Genomic DNA, 14355 nt, shown 5'->3' with positions numbered 1-14355 from the left:
TCTAACTTTTTTTTTTTTTTTGTTCCCAAATCCCTCATAACCCCTGAGTCTAACTAAAATAGTTTCATCTCCACCAGAACCCTATAATTGAGCTGGCATGCTGAAAGGAAAAGAGGGGATGTAACAATATTTACTTTGGGTTTAGGGATAAGATTGTAAGAAAGGAATCCTAGATATTGCTGTAAAGAGACTTTTAACAATGCATTTCTTGCAGAATGGATAAACTATAATCAACATTCTGAATTAAATCTTTTCATATACTCCAAGCAAATTTTGGTCTACCTCTAGAACCAAGATTTCCCTCCTCAGATTGTTAGGCATGGCTTTCATAAATGGGATATTTCTGGGGTTATGCATGAGTAACTCACCACAGCTTTGGGCCTTCAGTTTTCAATTCAGTTCTCCTAAACACAGTAGGCCTGTGCAGGCCCACAGAGAAACAAGGCGTCAAACTGGTACCCACATCTATTGGTATTTGGCAATGAGGGAAGGAGGGTGTTATAGTTTGGATGTGGGATGTTTGCCAAAGGCTCCTGCACTGAAGTCGTGGTTCCCAATGCAATAATGTTCAGAGGTGGAACTTTTGGGAAGTGATTAGATCACCAGGGTTTTGATCTTATCAATGAATTAATCCACTGATGAATTCACAATCAAAATGAAATATAGTCCTGGAGATATAACTCAATGGTAGAGTGCTTGCCTAGCATGCTCAAGGACCAGGATTCAATCCTCAGCATCACAAAAAATTTAAGTAAGTAAATTTCATAATTGAGTAGAATATTGGAGGTGGTGGGAATTTTAGGACATAGGACCTAGTTGAAATGAGTGTGTCCTTGGGGGCATGTCCTTAGTGACTGCATCTTGTCCCTGGGCCCTTTCCTCTCTCTTGCTCTCTGCCTCTCAGCTACCATGAGTTAAGCAGCTTTGCTCTACCACGCCCTTCCACCGCCATGTCTGACTCACTTCAGGTCCAGAAACAATGAAGTCAGCTAACTATGGACTAAAATCCTGAAATCATGAGCCCAAATAAATATTTCCTGCTTTATGTTGTTTTTCTCAAGTATTTTGTCACAGCAACAGAAAGTTGACTAATACTTGGGGTGGGAAGAGGGAAATCTCCTGGAGATTCAGAAGGCTTTATGCAGGCTCCACTGGAGACAGGTTTTACTAATCTTACTTCACTGTTTCTGAAACTCTTCTCTGGGTTCTTTCAATACTGATGGCCTGTTCACTTATCTTCATTCTATCACTAGACAATGGTTGTTACCTAGGGGTGATTTTCGTAAACTTGGAAAAGTATCAAGACACATTGGGGGTATCAAGATAGTTGTGGGGTGGCTGATATTGGCATTTTAGTGGTAGAAACCAGGGATGCTGCTAAACATCCTACAATGTGCAGGACAGCTCCTCTACAACAAAGAGTTGATATTATTGAGGTTGAGAAACCTGCACTAGAGTATAAAGGCCTTAAAGATGGGATAATGGGCATGGTGGCACTACTGTAATCCCAGTGATCTGGGAGGCTGAGACAGGAGAATCATAAATTCAAGTCCAGCCTGGGTAATTTAGCAAGACCTATCTTAAAAAAAAAAAAAAAAACTGGGGATATAGCTTAGTGGTAGAGTATCCCTGGTTTCAACCCCCAATATGAAAAATAATGACAGAATCATCTGTCAACTCTTATACTTAACATTAAGAGGGACTCATTTTTTTGGAAGAAATGTCCATAAATGCCATGTAGATCCTATTATTGGGTACTTTCCCCAGCAACCCAGTCTTCACACTGCCTTCAGGGTGTAGCCTTCCTAAATGATCATGGGTTTCCTGCCAGAGACCTCTTGATCATTCTTAACCTTTAAAGGTGCATACTGGATTGTTTATGGATGAAATTAAGTGTCTGGGTTAACTTCCAAACAATCCACTGGGCAACAGGAAGTGATAAAACAAGATTCACCATGAACAGGTAGTTGAAACCAGACTGTGGGTTCATTCTATTTATATATATTTGAAATTTTCCAAAATAAAGGCAAAGCAAATGGAATCATAAAAATCTCTATAATACCCCTCCCTATTGGATAGAGGCGGAACGTCTTATTCTGCCAGCGAAGCATTTCTACCATCTTTCTACTGTTTTCCCCTCATCTGTATCTTAGCTTGAGAACAAAATTTGGTTGGTTCTTTAGAGTATTTTTGTTCTGGAAAAATCAAATGTGTTCCAAAAAGTAATGCCTCCTGTGGATTAACTTCCATTTGACATTCACAAATTTTCCTTCCACAACACACACCACACCACCTGCCAAGAAAAAAAAAAAAACCCACCCAACTTTGGCTAAGAGGAGAGAGAGGAAATTAACATTTACTGACTATCTATGATATGCAGGTGCTTTTATTTTCTGAAGCTGTGTGGTGAAATATGAAGGAAATTCAGTACTTCAAACATTTAACATGCTGAGAATTAAGTACTGCATATAAATCATGACAAATTTGGGAATGATATTTATTGCTCTTTTCTGTCCATATGACCATTTCTCTCGGTGTGTACTCTGTCACAGTTTTTTTTAAAAAAATCATCACTGGCATGGTGTAACCATGTGTAAGACCAACTATTCTCGAGTGCTGTAAAGAGTAGTCACAGCATCCAAAGCAAACATGCCTATACTTCAACATGTTTCTGAAAAATATGGTAGGATGGCCTCACCTCAACTATTTTAATTGTTTTGCCATAAATCATAATATGCATAAACTATTCAAGTTTTCTGGAGTTTTTTGTTTGTTTATAATCCAAAGTCACAGAACTTTTCCTGAACTCTACTACACTATTAAGCAGACTCTACATTTCCTTAGCCCTTTAGAAGAACAGACTTTTTTTTCTCCCCCCTAAAATTCATCATCTTCCTTCCAGTTCATATTCTTTAGGGTATTTAGGTACTGCAAATACCTATGTGATATGGAATGAAGAGGGGGAAGGCAGAAGAGAAAAGGAGTATGAAGAGAGAGCTACCTGTGTTGTTGGTAATTTTTATTAATAACTAGCACCATGTTTCACCTGAGAGAAGGCAGAGTTTGAGAGCACAGGTTATAGGATCAAAAAGCCTGGATTTAATTCCAGATCTGCTTTTATAGATTGCATGACTGTTGGTAAGTTATTTAATCTCTCTCTAAATGCAGGTGCAATGAGGATTAAATATAACCCACAACATTATAAAAAGTAAATGCTCAATAAATGTTGGATCCTCACCACCACCAGGACCACAATCCATTGTTAAAAGTTTAAGTAGATAAAGAATGATAACCATTGGGCTGGGGATGTGGCTCAAGTGGTAGCACGCTTGCCTGGCATGCGTGCGGCCGGGGTTTGATTCTCAGCACCACATACAAACAAAGATGTTGTGTCCGCCGAAAACTAAAAAATAAATATTAAAAAATTCTCTCTCTCTCTCTCTTTAAAAAAAAAAAAAAAAGAAAAAAGAATGATAACCAAGTGATGGTTCCCATAAGGACTTAAAGATCAAAGGTGGCAGAGATGTGCTCAGGGAGACTCCACTAAAAACAGTGACTAGAGGGTGAACTCAGAATTACTTGGGAAGTCTTGACAGCCTGCTCTCCCTGTATACAAGAGGAAAAAACTCGGGCTTGAGGGATACTCATGCTATTGACAATGGTAATCACCACTCTCTCTGCCTGGTGCTCTGCTTCTATCTGCTGACCCTGAAAACCCAACACTCAAAAAATAGGATAAATCAAATGCCAGGGAGAGCTGAAGCTTCCTTCACAGGGCACCTATGTAATAAAAGGACAGTGGAACATCCCTTGGTTGGGAAATTTTTATCCAAAAAGTTAATCCCAGCAAATGATTTGCCTGCTCGCAGGAAGAACATTCATGATGCTATTATTATTATTTCAATGAACCTATGGTATTGGGCCAATGATCACAAACCCTTTTCAAAGGACTATTCTAATTCACTGTGAGACAGAAGAAAACATGCTGACTCCAGAGGTCTGCAATAGGTGAAGAGTTTAGAGACAAAGAAAATATACATAAAAGGGGGAGGAGTCATTCTAAGAGTTGAAAACTGTCAGAAATCCCACCCATTCAGTGCAGTCAGCGAATTTGCATATAGCCTCTGGGAAGCTGGCCTACTGTTTAACCTCATGAATTTAAAAAATCTAAGCAATAACATGCTTCTCTACTAAAATCTAGTCTCAATTAGCAAATCTCATGAAATTGCTTTGATATTTGGTAAAACTTTCCTCTTGAACTTTTATGTAACAAAATACACTGAGCTCTCAGTATAATTACACTAAGTTTAAAGAAAAGTAGTTACCTAATTTACAAGAAAAATTACTTAGAAAAATACCACCAGACTTTTTTTAAAAATGAATGAATTGCTGGAAGTTATACTGCTGCAATATTAATGTGTAATTATTGTCTGGCATGGGAAAAAGCAAGCTGCTGCCTTCAATTACCCACAGAATTACCTCTCTCAAAATAGGTGGGAGCAACAGATGGAGTTCGAGGAGCTGCTGCTATTGTTAAACCACTTTCACAGCACAAAACAGAGCCAACTGTGGACTAATTGTTTCTTTGCAACATAACTAATTTATTCTTATTTCTTTCCCCTGAACCCAATAAAAAGGAACTCAGATTTGAGCATCCCATTTAAAGAAAGATGTCTGTTGTAACTTTCAAATGGTTGAAAACCAACCAATAAAATAAAAATTAAAAAATAAAAAAACCAACAACAAAAACAATGTGGAGGACCCACTCCACATCTAACAGGTACATTTCAAACTGACTTCAGGATGGCTGGGAAATGAATTAAAAATTATTTTGCTCCATCCAGCAGCATACTTGAGTGTTGCAGCTGGAAGTCTGGAAGCCACCTGATCCAAATCCCTCCTCTCCAGATGGAGAAAATGAAACTCGAAGAGGTGAGGAGAGTTCTCTGGAGTCTCCCAACCAGTTGGTGGGGGAAAGTCAAGAGTGGTGGCCCAGGTTCCTGGCCCTGCGCCAATACTCTCCTCCTATACTTGCCTTCTTTTCTGACATGGGCATGGCCCTAGGAAGAGGGAAGCTGCCACAGACAGATATGACAATTGGAATGGCACAGCTATCCACAGAAGGGTCATTCAGCCAAATAAGAAACTGGCCAGCACCCACATGCCTCTGTTCTGGTAGGTCCCGCCTGCTCCAGAGCCACCCCAGCTGCCTACTTCTGCCAAATATCAGGCCAGCAGTGATCAGATCAGAAGTGCCCTCTTCCAGTGGCCCCAAACCCAGCCATCAGGTCTCCCTGCTAATGCCCAGCAGCTGGAGCCAGCCTGCTCACTGACTTCTGACAAGGCCCTTGGTATCTGGCTTCTCTCTGTCCTTCAATGGGGTGGGAGGTAACCTGTGGCTCCAGCCCTGAAATATCTCACCCTGGAGGTTTGGAATCCACTTTCATTCTCCAGCCTCCTCTCAGTTTGACACCCTGACACAGCAATGCTTCTGGAGAGTGACAAGTTGTTTCTAGACAGAGACAACTATAACTGACCAGATATCCCATGTGACATTTAGTTCCACCCCTCAGATGTTGACAGCTGCCTGATGTGCTCACGCTTGTTTGTGCCCCCTGGAGCTGCAATGTAGCCCCTGTCAGATGCTCCCTTCACAATCCACAGGGCCTCATCTCCATTCCTGACATCCTCTTAGGGCCCAGCTCTGCTTCTCTGCTGGTCCAGCTGGCCTGATTTACATCAAGTCTGGCTCTGCCCTGCCTGTCCTCCCATTTACTGGTGCCACCCCCTCAAGGCATATCTTTTTCTCTAGAAGATGCGGCTTGCTGAAGGTTCCTGATGTGTAAGAAGAGGGACTCTTAGATTTGGGCAACAAATTTGATTGTATAAAGTTATAAAAACTGAATTATAAAATGCATTTGGGGTGGTGGTTCTCCATCATCTTCCTACTGTGACCCTCAATATGAACAAGGTTAGCAGACGCAATGCTCTCTCAAAGGCATCTGCAATTTTGCCAAAGTATCATATTAGCTTGTAGCCAGCACCACCACTAGCCATGGATCATGGAGAGATGGGCTATAGACTGGGTGCTAGTCCCAGAACACCACTTGTTCCATACCACAAGGAAGCAAGAGTGATCTAATGAGATCTAACAAGAAGAATAGTGATCTAATTTTTGAAAGAAGACATACTTTGTAAATGTATTACAACTTAATCACAATGGCAGTAGGAGAACTAGCTGAGGAAAAGACTCTTTGGAAAAGAATCCCTTTCTAAAGTTACTAATAGGTCCTTAACTTATCTCTTGAATAAAACTGAACTTCATAGTATTGAATAGTTTTAGGAGTATCCTTTGGGCCCCTATTCTCTGACTGAGCCCCTAATACGTACCTTTAGGTTCTGCTTGGTGGACCACTGCCAGGGGCTTGGTGAATGTCTTCTTATTCTGCATCATGGCCCAAATCATGGAGGCATCCAGGGAGGTGCAGGCTTCATCAGGAGGTATGCACTACAGGCAGGAAGAGCAAGCAGTCAGAGGTCACTCGAAAGTGCCTTTGCCAGCCCAGCCTGCACAGTTGCTCTGTAGCCCCTTATCAGACAGCTCACAGCTGTTTACCATGGAAAAACAGGAGATTTGTGTGTTTTTCAAGAACCCTAAATAATCAGGGAGATATTAAGGCAGTCCCACTATATTTTCAGCTGCCCTGGAAGATGCAAACATCACTAGATGGCTTATAAATATTATCATCCCCACCCCTTCTTCCTGAAAAACAACCCAAAGTTTTAGAGTTAGTTTGAAAAATAGGGGAACTGTATGATGAATGCTGGCCCTTCATCCAGTTGGCTTCATAGAGATGGCTTGTGATAACAGTTGTGATAAATGATTGTGATTTGTGATTGTGGGAAACTTCATATATTGCATCATGTGGTTGACAGATTTTACATTTGTTATCTAAAAAGATAATAGTATTATTAAGTTTGTTTGATTTTTTTTTCAAAATCCTGATATAGGCACTGCAAAATCAAACTTTCCAGGGTCATCTGCTTTTTGAAAAGAGGGGATTACAGGGCATTGAATCCAGGACCTTGTACATGCTTTACCACTGAGCTAAGCCTCCAAGCCCAGGATCACCTGCTTTTAATATTCTAAAATGCAGGTTCTAAGGAGAGGCACCCAGGTGTGTGGACCATGAGATCAGCCACTTGTAGCTATTTTAAGGACTCAAATGGGAAGATAGTGGTAACAGCTCATCTTAAACCTCTGCTGCATCACAGCTACTGTCTCACCTGTTCTTCTAACCAGAGGGAAGCCAGGTATTATTATCCCAGCTTACAGATGAGGACATAAAGGATCTGAGGGGCTGAGAGACTTGCTTAAAGTCCCCTGAGTGCAGCAGGCTTTTCTTCTCTCTTCCCATGCCCTTTCCACTATTCCCTACCTTGAAAGTAAACAGTGACTTGAAATTCAGGATCATATCCCATCATGTGATCAGAACTTGGGACTCAGAACTCTCCATGGAGAGTTCTGGAAGGAAATATTAGAATTAATTTTCATAGATTGACACACCACAAAGCTGTTCCAGAAAGAAGTAACAGCCAGTCACCAACAAAGATCCCTAAAAACTGCCATCCTCCTCTCCTAAATACCCAACTCCTAAAAGTTATCCTTCTGCCTCCAGGAAGTGACTGGGTCCCACAGCTAAGCACCGAGCTCCCCATGGCTCTCTACACCATCCACTAAGCCCCAATCTTGATGGCCACTGGAAAGTAAATACCCACCAGCCTAAAGTATCCATGCTTCCAAAAGCAAAAAAATTGATATTAAGTCACCTTATATGTGTCCCTAATGATTATCATCAGATTTTCTGTTTTCACATATAGACATTTCATATATAGACATCATATATAGAATTTTCATAAATTCTTAAAGAAACGAATTCCCAGAGAAATATAATAGTGCAAGGGATTCAGATCAATGGCAATCTATTTGATAATGATAATTTTACCTCTTCTAAACCTATTTCCTATGGCCTATATATTGAGAGAATTCCATATATGCATTACTAATGATACAGCTTGATTCTTAACCATGGAGATATCAATTGATATGTGAGTACAAAGGATGAGAAGCTAATTTACACTGTGTGGTATCTATGGAATAAATACACATTGGAAATTATACATCATCACAGCAGGATGCAGAAACGAAACTACAAGAGAAGACACCTTTCACGCACAAGGCTGACCTAACGAGGCATCATCATAAATTTAGTAGAGCGCTGCATGAGCCATTCCAGTGAGGCCAAAGGGCTCTGATTTCTGTTATGGCAACAGAATGTAGTGGTTCAATACAGGGAGCAATATGAGGCAAACATGATGAACTGATGTGAAACTGAGAAAGAGTAAAATAGTTGTTAGTTTCCCTTAGAAATCTTCCTGAAACCAGTCAACCTTCTAACTCACACAGAGAAGGTCAAAAAAGCAATTGCAATCCAAGTCTCAACGGGACTTGGAAAAATTAATCCTCATGCTGAACTTGTCCTTTCGGCTCCCTGTACTTCTGGCACTGCACACTGCACACAATCTGACCTGCAGAGATAAAGCCAGATCTCTCCCTCAGTGGAAAATAGTCCTGATTTATCACTTGTAAGGTAATACTAAGTAGCACACATGGAAGGAAAGAAAGAAAAAAATCATACTGTCAGGATTTATTCTCTAAGACTCCATAAAACTCACAGCTCCCTGCTCACCCTGACTTTATTACTTCAATTGGGCAATTCCAAAACCAAAAGCCTCAACCTGCGATAACTGGGGATTAAACTTACCCAGTAGGTCACTGCATCACCTAAAAATGTCAAAGTAGCGGTCTAGATGGATGAAAGCCCACTAACCTTAGGCAACTTCTGGGGGTCCTTCTCTTTCTTGGTACATAACGTCAGTTCACATTGTAGGAAGAGCAGTGAGGTATTGAACATGGGCTTAAAGACAAAACTGAATCGCTTCTTATCCATCTCAGCTTGTGGGATAGGAAAGTGCACTCTCTTGGGGCTGTAGAATTTCACAGACTCATCTTTAGGACAGATGTTCTCAATGATGGTATAATCAGACATTCTGTCAGGGTTCGAATATGGAGAGATAAAGCATGTTTGGATGGCAAATCCCAGTTCGTGGTCAGCCTTAGTGACCGATACCTACAAAAGATCAGAAAAATCAATTCAGAAACAAGTTAGCATCTTGCTTTTACTTGAGGGCACAAGAATAGCATGCTGACCTAGCCCTTCAGATGAGACATTACTTTATTTTCATAACATATGCATAGACTTCTAACTACAAAAGTAACATATGCTCATTGAAGAAAAGTATTTTCCACTTAAATTTGATATGGATGATGACAGTGATTTAGTTCAAATGCCAGCCTGGAAGTTTCAAATGCAAGATGAATAAGTCTCTTCAACGCCCCCTTAAGTCCTCTGAGTGATAAAAATAAAAGCACACCATGCGCTGAAGTGAATTGTCCAAAATAAGTAAAACACCTACAGCAAAGCCATAATAATAGTGTTTTGCTTACAGAACAAGCTCTTTTTAAAAACTTGCTCAAAAGGTAGGACACAGAGGCAGAATCCCTAACTTTGCAGGGAAGACTGAGTTTCTAAACCATAAATCAGGGGGCTGGGGATATAGCTCAGTTGGTAGAGTGTTTGCCTCACATGCACAAGGCCCTGGGTTCAATCCCCCGCATATCACCAAAAAGGAAAAAAAAAAAAAAAAACCTAAACCACAAGTCAGATCAAACCTAAAACATTATAACAGATTCATCTGAGCTCCTGCTTAGTCTGTGAGCAGGCAGAGCTGAGCTCTGATGCTGGATGTCAGGGACAGTGCAATCTGGTGGCCATCATGGACCTGGCAAAGTGTCCCAGCTGCTCACAGGACCAAACCAGCCTTGCCAAGTACTCTCCCTTCACTCTTTAAGCCCAGGGGTATTTTAAGGGAAATCTAATCTGGAAACATTTCCAATTCATTTACACTTCCTTCTTACAAAACATTTGTATGGGCCATGTCCAAATCTTGTTAAGGTTCTTTTCTTTAGAAACAGGAAGTAGTGTTTAGCGAAGTGTAAACAGAATTCAAACATCAACTATCCTGAACTCAGCTAAAATCCCTAGAACAGACTGAATTCTCCATTTGGTGACACATGGATCATGGCGTGGACTGCCCTCCCCCTTCCATGCCTCATTCCTTAACTAAATTTAGGATCAAAATAAACTTAAACACTTTTAAATAAAGTTAGTCCTCACCCCCAGGCCAGTAGCCCCAGAATCCTTTCAAAAGACATGAAGATATAAACAAACTTTCCATTCTGAGATACCCAGGGGAAACCCCTGACATTGCATGGAGCTCTGAATCCACAGCACTATTGTGAAAGATGCCTGCATGGTTAACCATGAGGCACTCAACAAATAGATGATGAGGAGCAGGAGGATGCTAATGAATATGATTATGATACCGCAGCTTATGGTGACACTTGGTGATATTTCAACTTCCTTATCTTTGCAACAAGATATTCTATAGAACAAGATATTCTACTTTGGAAAGATGGTAAATTACGTATATCCTACTAGTAACGTGTCCTTTAACATGAACTCAGAACTCACAATGCAAAAATGTGTAGCAAAGGAACATCACATCTTTTCTTTCTCTCAAAGAAAGTATGTAATGGCAGAATATCTAGGGGATCCCATTATTTTTTTTTCTTGGAAGGGAAAAAACATTATCAGTAAGTCTTTTACTCTAAGATAGACCAGAAATGAGAATACAGGCTGTGAAATGAGACATGTCCAAGAAAATCACATGCTCTTCTGTTCTCAAATATACCAAGATTTAAAGTTTCCTTACCTACAAGGACACATACAAGATATAGTTATTGTGAGAATTAGCAAAGTTATATGCAAACAACACAGCTCCCAGAGAGTTAATAAATACCATCCATCTTTAGCAGTATAATTCTAGATTTAAATTTTGGGTGTTATAAACAGTTGTTGTTGTTTTAATTCTCCAAGACAAAAGAACCAAATGAAAAACTGCCATTATATTACCAACAATTATCCAGAGACGAGGTGGCAAAATAATGTCTTAGGTTAAAGTTAGGACCTGTGGTTAGAGAAAACAGAGGATTCTAGGAAGGGATAAGAAAGATGGCTAGGAGAAAAAACTGGGAATTTGTTCTTTAGGTCAAATCAATGATTTATTAAGTCTTACTTAACCTAAGTAAAAAATTTTCCTACCAGCAGTGGAGTCCAAATTGGAAACAAAGACAAGGCATGCCTGTTTGCTATCCTAATTTACCTAAACATTTACAGATTCTCTCTCCTATTTTAGGTATTTTAAATCAACTAAGAAAAAATAGTTTATAAAATTTCCCCATCCCCCAAATTTTCAATGTGTTTTATATTTAAAATGGTAGCAAAAAGATATAGTTCACTTTTTACCAAATTTAAGTTTGAAATGTATAGATGATATTTGAAAAGAATAGAAAAACAAGACTGAGGGAAAAAAAAACCTTACCAATAATACATTTCAAGTAAGCCAGCACGGCAGAGGAAAAATCCCAAAATATCCAGGGCAAGATACACAAAGAAGATTAGCCACTGATCAGCATAAACCAACAATGCCATAAATTAGCAAAGCCAGGCACACATTTGGAAAAGAACAAACTGCAGTTGAGCAGCACCCCTAAAATCCACAGCACAACAGGGAGTCATTGACCAACTGCATATGTGGATTGTGCAGCCAGAGGATGACGGCAATCTTGGATTAGGGAAAATCTATGATTAGGAACAGCATGTAGAAAGCAGTGAATTTTCCCCAGTCTTGAAAGAAGTGTACCCTAGAAAGAGAAGCACTCTCCAAACAGGGAGTTAAAGAGGAGAGGCAGAATCCATATGATCAAGGAAAACAACATCCAGAGCCAGAGGGCTCCGTCCCAGAGCCAGTGCAGATGTGAAAGTTGTTAGTCTTTCCAAAACAGAAATATGTGCACTGAAGTCACTTTTAACATATGGAAGTATCCTATTTCGACCCCTTAAGCTTCTCACTCCTCCCTTCTCACTCACAGTGAAGTAGAACACCAGCTTGCAGCTTAGCACCAAAGCCAGTTTGTCAGATGCCAACTTCCCTGTAAGACCAGGTTGTGCCCAGGGTACAGGAATAGAGGACAGTCTGGTGCCATGTGATTTGTCTTTAGAATCCAATCTGTGAACCCGGATGTTTGCATTGATGAGACTTCATATTTTCTTCTCTTTCAAATGGCACTTTGAGGATAAATGACAGCAGTGTCTAGAGGACATGCAGCCACATGGCCTGGCAGAGAACTCTGAATCTGAATTCTACTGGGTACTAGTTGTGTGAACTTGGACAAGTTTGTTCCTCAACTCTTTCATCCATGAGATACAACCATTATTAGTCCCTTCTCACAAGATTGCTCCGAAGAGTTAATTACTATAATACAACAGTATTTGGCACATCATAAATCAGCAATAAATGTTAGCTGTCACTTTTTCATTATTACTTTCATTATTACTATCTAATATTCTATAGTCCAGATTTGTGCTATACATGATCATCACTGTTTTATATAGTAAACATTTTTAATAAATTTAAACAAATACTTAGATAATGACTTAGAAAAACTTATCTTCTTTTCTTTCTGTATTTTTTATTTTTGTTGTTGGTGGTGCAGGTACTGAACCTAAGATGTCACACATGCTAAGCAAGTGTTCTAACACTGGGCCACATCCCCACCTCCCAAAAAAACAATTTTCATGAGATATGATAGCACTGAGCATTTTGCTTAAAAGTGAATGTAAGGGGCTGGAGTTGTGGTTCAATGATAGAGCACTTGTCTGTCATGCGTGAGGCCCTGGGTTTGATACCCTGCACTAAAATGAAAGGTGAGTGTAATTTAAAAGATAATATGTGAGGTTGTTTGAAATATTACATGGTTAACTCTGACGTGGCAACTACTAAACTACGGCTCCAAATATACTAAGTTTAAGATCAAAGCAAACATAAGGTTTTATTAGTAGAATTCATGCCCTGCCCATTTTTTTTAAAAACATTCACCTATTAGATTTTCTCTTCTTCCATGCATATATGATTATGCCAATATGAACCCCACTATTGTGTATAACTAGAATGCACTGAAAGAAGCATTATAAAGAAAAAAAAAAAAAAGCGCCAGGCATGGTGGGTCATGCCTGTAATCCCAGTGACTTATGAGGTAGAGAAAGAAGAACTGAAAGTTCAAAGCCAGTCCCAGCGATTTAGCAAGGCCCTAAAGCAACTTAGCAAGACCCTACTCAAAATTTAAAAAATAGAAAGGCTTAGGGATGTGGCTCAGGGCTCAAGTGCCCCTGGGCTCAACCCTTGGTACATTAAAATAATAATAATAATAGATATTAAAAAGTCGCTCTCTCTCCTTTCACATAATATATGAGATTTTGAGATATCTCACTTTGTTCAGAAAGTACCCTGGAAGTGTTTTCTCAGCCAAGCCTTTACCCAGAGCTACAGGCTGTGAGGAGGCACAGGAAGAGGCCCATATAGGGTGCTAATATCCCATGAACGGCAATTCAGCACTAAGCTGAAAGCTTGAGGATAATATTTCGGTCTCACCTCAACAAAAATGTGCCCATTCTCTGCCACAGAGAAGACCCCCTGGGAGGGCACCAGAAACAGGTCAGTGTTGTATAGCTCCATGTTGAAAGTGATGTTTCCATTGGGCTGGTCCTGAAAACTAGTGGGATTCCCCAGCTGCCTCAGGCTGCAATTAAACTAGAAAAACAAAACAAAACAAAACAGAGATAAGGATAAATCAAAATCACATAAAGGATGAAGCCCCTCCTAGTTATATGAACTTTGTGACATACAATCTTATTGTCTAACAGTCCCCAAAGAAAATCAACCAAATGGACAACATTCTCCACAAATTAAATACTACAACCAACACATACTGAGATTTCAGGTCGGCTCAACAGAGAAGCATCTCCTTCATCCATATCACCAGGAAATCCATTATCACCTGATTCCAAATCTTCATAGCCATCTGACCAACCACTACTATCCCCAGGGGATGGAACCTGTATCACAACCTAAAAGACAAAGAAAGCACAGCCATTGTTTAAAAAAAAAACCACCAAACCAGTGCATCAGGTTCTGTGAACACCATGTGGCAATTCAGATGCAAATTGAAAACCTGACTTTAATATAAAAAAAAATCTCCAAACTTTTAAGGATTTCACCTTTGATAAATAATAAGGAGAAGCCCAATGCAGGTCCAAGTTAAGACCTGAACTA

At 39.9% G+C, this 14355-nt stretch overlaps 1 protein-coding gene across 6 annotated transcripts in view; it reads right to left on the bottom strand.

Moving 5' to 3' along the window:
- The window catches only part of TGFBR3 (transforming growth factor beta receptor 3), a 194417-nt gene that overhangs the window by 20625 nt on the left and 159437 nt on the right, over positions 1–14355 (bottom strand). For all 6 annotated transcript variants that reach the window (XM_081307666.1, XM_081307667.1, XM_081307669.1 and 3 more), the window contains 4 exons: positions 14013–14150; positions 13675–13833; positions 8892–9191; positions 6391–6508 (listed from right to left, as the gene is read on the bottom strand). In XM_081307666.1, coding sequence (XP_081163792.1) covers positions 6391–6508; positions 8892–9191; positions 13675–13833; positions 14013–14150 — 715 coding nt within the window. The remainder of the gene's footprint in view (positions 1–6390; positions 6509–8891; positions 9192–13674; positions 13834–14012; positions 14151–14355) is intronic.

Source organism: Spermophilus citellus, assembly GCF_964194105.1.
Source record: "Spermophilus citellus genome assembly, chromosome: 9".
In the NCBI taxonomy this organism is placed as follows: domain Eukaryota; kingdom Metazoa; phylum Chordata; class Mammalia; order Rodentia; family Sciuridae; genus Spermophilus; species Spermophilus citellus.
Note: the sequence above shows the minus strand (reverse complement) of the source record. Positions and strands in the feature narration are given on the sequence as shown.